This window comes from Lepidothrix coronata, unplaced genomic scaffold, assembly GCF_001604755.1.
Source record: "Lepidothrix coronata isolate B3197 unplaced genomic scaffold, Lepidothrix_coronata-1.0 Scaffold4, whole genome shotgun sequence".
NCBI classification, from domain to species: domain Eukaryota; kingdom Metazoa; phylum Chordata; class Aves; order Passeriformes; family Pipridae; genus Lepidothrix; species Lepidothrix coronata.
This window is the reverse complement of record NW_016690184.1, coordinates 4720474-4725261: the sequence shown is the minus strand read 5'-3', so window position 1 is coordinate 4725261 and position 4788 is coordinate 4720474. Positions and strand designations below refer to the sequence as shown.

The 4788-nt window shown below is 50.5% G+C and overlaps 1 protein-coding gene across 2 annotated transcripts; it reads left to right on the top strand.

Annotated features, from left to right (window-relative positions):
• Positions 1–279: 279 nt before the first annotated feature.
• EEF1A1 (eukaryotic translation elongation factor 1 alpha 1) lies at positions 280–4788 on the top strand. 2 transcript variants are annotated; one of them, XM_017824364.1, is made up of 8 exons: positions 280–373; positions 1098–1287; positions 2173–2352; positions 2493–2789; positions 3042–3192; positions 3374–3630; positions 3850–4084; positions 4384–4788. In XM_017824364.1, the coding sequence occupies exons 2-8, from the start codon at positions 1144–1146 to the stop codon at positions 4506–4508; spliced, it is 1389 nt and encodes a 462-aa protein (XP_017679853.1). In that variant the 5' UTR covers positions 280–373; positions 1098–1143; the 3' UTR covers positions 4509–4788. The 2 variants fall into 2 exon arrangements, with proteins under 2 accessions (XP_017679853.1, XP_017679845.1); XM_017824356.1 differs by having other exon boundaries at positions 289–378.

Sequence of the window (4788 nt, the reverse complement as noted above, 5' to 3'; positions counted from 1 at the left end):
GCTGCCCCTCTTCTCCCGGGCGCGGCGGCCGCTCCCGCCCGCCCGCCATCCCGGCGCGGGAGGGGGCACCGCTCCTCTTCCCGCCGCAGCCCCTCGGTGCACCGCGGGCCCGGCCTCGCTCCCCGCCGTGCCGGGGCAGGCAAGGCCAGAGGCCCCGTAAGAGTGCGGCGGGCGATGCCCCGCAGAAACAGAACAGCCAGGCCCCCAGAGCCCCACAGGGCGGCGGGGGCGGGGGCACTCCGTGCCCGGGCGGGGCCGCGGGGCCGCCGGGAGCGGTGACGTATCCCCAGGCCCCGCCCCCTGCCCAAGCTATATAAGGGGCGGCGCTCACGCTGACGGTCTTTTTCGCTCCGGGTCTGCTGGCGCCTAGTAGGTGAGGTGCGTCCGCTGGGATGGGCCGGGGCGGGCCGCGCCGCATTCCCCCCGGGGGCCCGGCGAGCGCTGAGCCCCAGGCGTGGTGAGGGCCGAGGGGAGGAGGGAGTAGAGGTCGGAGGTTCATGGGGGCAGTGGGACAGGGGGGTGAGCAGAGGGGCGCGGGGCGGCGAGATGGCGGCGCGTCGTCTTCCACGATTCCCACGCGGACACCCCCCTTGTCCGGGCTGGGGTCCGGGAGCGGCGTGTCCGTGCGGGTATGGGGCGGGAGGCGCGCGGCATCTCCTGCTGTGTCCCGCGAGTGGTGGGCCGGGGCCGCGCGGGTTGGTGCGAGGGCCGTCGGGGGGCGCTGGGACGGGGCACGAGTGAAAAAATGGCCGCTCGACTTCCCCGCCCGCCGCCAGCGCCACAAAATGGAGGACGCGGCGGCCCGGGCGGGGTGAGTCACACAAAGGAGTGGGGCGGCCCCGCCCTTCGCGCTGCCCGCTGGGCCCGCTCGCCGCCGCCCCGCGGTCCGGCCGCCGCCGCCGGGGTAACTCGAGCTCGGGGAGGGGGCGATGTGAGGGGCGCTCTGAGGGGGCCCCCGGCCTGCCCGCCTCGCTCCTCCCCTCCCCCGGCGGGGCGGGGCCGCCATTCTGGCCGGGCCGGGCCGCCCTGCATGTGGCGCCGCCATCGCTGCCCCTCGGGACCGAACTGTAACCAGCTTTTTTCTGCGGAATTTTCAGGTGTCAATTCTCTTTTGCCCAAAGCAAGAACTAAACTACATCCGAAATGGGAAAGGAGAAGACCCACATCAACATCGTCGTCATCGGCCACGTCGATTCTGGCAAGTCCACCACCACCGGTCACCTCATCTACAAATGTGGGGGCATCGACAAGAGAACCATCGAGAAGTTCGAGAAGGAAGCGGCTGAGGTGCGTGGGCCTGTGAGCTGGCACCCAGCAAAATTTCGGGGTGCAGGAATAAATAGAGACCCTTAGTTGTAAAGCGAAGTTGCAAAGTGTTTGGTGGCCACGAGGAGGCGGTTTGGTTGCGGCTACCCTGGTAGCTAACAAGTGGCTCAGTGTTGTGCGGCCACAGGGCGGCAGCTGGGTTGCAGTTGTCCCCGAGGTTGAACAAGTGTGTAAGTGTTCAATCCTCCATTGTGTTAGTTGGAGAAACTCGAATTGTGGAGCGTAGAGCAAGGGAAGGGAAAGGTTGTATAAAGCTACATCTGGACAATTACGTCTGGACTTGCAAGTCTTATGGAGTTGCCTGGTTCAGTCTGTGCATACACGTAGTAAAGAATAGAATTAAAAGGAGATGCTCTATTAAGGTTTAATTTGAAAATCAGGAAGTTTCACCGATTATATATTCTGTGTAATAACAGCATGGATCTTAATAACAACATTACAGAGTAAAAATTTGGCAGATGTTGAACAGAGTGGCACTTAAAATGTTGATTATCACAAGGATTGCATTAGTGAGAGAACTTAAATTGGTAAAGGACACTTGATAGAACTCACGCTCAGGAGCTCTGTCACAAAGATGCATTACCACAGTTAACAAGCTGTCAATGGGGCTGAAGTGTCAACAGGTTCAATAAACAGAAAACCCTTGGCATCTCTCACTAGTAGTGCCAAGCGGATCTTATTGCTTGTTTCATGAGCAGCAGTGTTCTCCAGTATTGAGTCACTTACTATTCTTAGATTTTGCTCTTTAGCGAGCATGCGATCTTTGTGAAGTAAATGCAGATATGTAACTTCTTCATAAAAAAAAAAGGGGGGGAAAAGGTAAACTGTGTTTTCTTCTAACCATAGATGGGCAAAGGTTCCTTCAAATATGCCTGGGTCTTGGACAAGCTGAAGGCTGAACGTGAGCGTGGTATTACTATTGATATTTCCCTTTGGAAATTCGAAACAAGCAAATACTACGTAACCATTATTGATGCTCCTGGACACAGAGACTTCATTAAGAACATGATTACTGGAACTTCTCAGGTATGTAAATAAAACCAAAGATTTGGGAAGTTGGGGAATGTTGTTCCTTAGTTAGGGGGGCTCCTGTAATATGTTGGCAAATGCACAAGCACTGTAACTATAGTTTTGGTCTTGTGGTTTTTTTTTCTTTCTTTTCAAAGGCTGATTGTGCTGTCCTGATTGTTGCTGCTGGTGTTGGTGAATTTGAGGCTGGTATTTCAAAGAACGGGCAAACCCGTGAGCATGCTCTTCTGGCCTACACCCTGGGTGTAAAACAGCTGATTGTTGGTGTCAACAAGATGGATTCCACTGAGCCACCTTACAGCCAGAAGAGATACGAAGAGATTGTCAAAGAAGTCAGCACTTACATCAAGAAAATTGGCTACAACCCAGACACTGTAGCTTTTGTGCCAATTTCTGGTTGGAACGGCGACAACATGTTGGAGCCTAGCTCTAACGTAGGTTTGACATTTGTTTCTATTAAGACATGAATCCAGGAGGATTATTTATGGAATTATAAAATGCATATGCTTTTTAATAATTACATTTGGAAGTGACAAGGTCCAAAATCAAATTAAGACTTTTTAAAAATTCTTACTCTGTAACAGAGTCAGATAATGAGAGAATGCTAAGATACACCACTTAGTCTTCTTCAGCCTTGTGCCATTAATTTGACGGTCAGTTTATAGCTGGGCTTGTTTTTGTTACAGATGCCCTGGTTCAAGGGCTGGAAGATTACCCGAAAGGATGGCAGTGCAAGTGGAACCACCCTCCTTGAAGCCTTGGACTGTATCCTGCCACCAACTCGTCCAACTGACAAACCTCTGCGTCTGCCTCTTCAGGATGTCTACAAAATTGGTGGTATGTGTTCTCTGTAATGCTGCTCACTTGCCACAAGAGCTGGTGTATGGGCCAGAAATGCAGGCTTTTGCCCAAGAGCTGTATTTTTCGATTCAAACCCGCATATTTTTATCAAGTGGTTTTTTGTCATAAGGGCATATATTCATTAAGCTGAATTACTAATGTTGCTTCTCTTTCACAGGCATTGGTACTGTACCAGTTGGCCGTGTGGAAACTGGTGTTCTGAAGCCAGGCATGGTGGTTACATTTGCCCCTGTCAATGTAACAACTGAAGTGAAATCTGTTGAGATGCACCATGAAGCCCTGAGCGAAGCTCTGCCTGGTGATAACGTTGGCTTCAATGTTAAGAACGTGTCTGTGAAAGATGTTCGCCGTGGCAATGTTGCTGGTGACAGCAAGAATGATCCTCCAATGGAAGCTGCTGGCTTCACTGCACAGGTATTTTTTGCAGCTGTTTGAGGGTGTTTAAAATGTAGCTTTGTATTCTGAAATAAGAGTCTTGTTTTTTCTTCACTTTTAGGCTAAACTATAAAGTGACATAGGCTTCTGTTCTGAGATGCATTTGCTTGAAGCAAATCTTACTAATTCCTTGGCTTTGTAAGACACATCGATATTCAAAATTGTTCTGATGCTATCTTGTCTTCCTTGGTTTCCTAGGTCATTATCCTGAACCACCCTGGCCAAATTAGTGCTGGCTATGCCCCTGTGCTGGATTGCCATACTGCTCACATTGCCTGCAAATTTGCTGAGCTCAAAGAGAAGATTGATCGTCGTTCCGGCAAGAAGCTGGAGGATGGCCCCAAGTTCCTGAAATCTGGAGATGCTGCTATCGTTGATATGATCCCTGGCAAACCCATGTGTGTTGAGAGCTTCTCTGATTATCCTCCTCTTGGTAAGGCATTTCCTAAAGTGTGTTAATACTGATTTCTAGAAAAGACATTCCTTGATTTCAGGTGTAGGGATGCACTGTGTTCTGTGAAATGCTCTTAAAAGCTTTGACTTGAAACTTCAGAAGTGGAAGCAAAAGTACAGTGGTACAGGGATACTTTGCAGAGGGTGATGTCACTGTCCCATTCTGGTCCCAGAGCAGCATTTGCCCACTTATCTCAAGCTGCGTGTTGCTGCTGTGGAATTTCCACTGTGAGTTCTGTAGCTCTAGACAATAGTCATAAAACGTGTTTTTGTTTTCAGGTCGTTTTGCCGTACGTGACATGAGGCAGACGGTCGCTGTTGGTGTCATCAAGGCAGTTGACAAGAAGGCTGGAGGAGCTGGCAAGGTCACAAAGTCTGCCCAGAAGGCCCAGAAGGCTAAATGAAAATTCTGTACTGCAGCTGCCACCTCAGTCTTAATCAGTGGTGGAAGAACGGTCTCAGAACTGTTTGTCTCAATTGGCCATTTAAGTTTAATAGTGAAAGACTGGTTAATGATTACAATGCATCGTAAAAGCTTCAGAAGGAAAGGAATGTTTGTGGACCATTTGTTTCGTGGCAGTTTAAGTTATTAGTCTTTAAAATCGATAAATTTTTTAAAATGGAAACTTGAGACCAAAAATCTGTCACAGAATTTGAGACCATTAAAACAGAAGTTCAATGCTA

Excerpts from the sequence above, each read along its gene's own strand:
- EEF1A1 (XM_017824364.1), top strand. The coding sequence starts at position 1,144 with ATGGGAAAGGAGAAGACCCACATCAACATCGTCGTCATCGGCCACGTC. Across the intron at positions 3,193-3,373 it reads GGATGTCTACAAAATTGGTG|GCATTGGTACTGTACCAGTT; the intron begins GTATGTGTTCTC and ends TCTCTTTCACAG. Across the intron at positions 3,631-3,849 it reads CTGCTGGCTTCACTGCACAG|GTCATTATCCTGAACCACCC; the intron begins GTATTTTTTGCA and ends TTGGTTTCCTAG.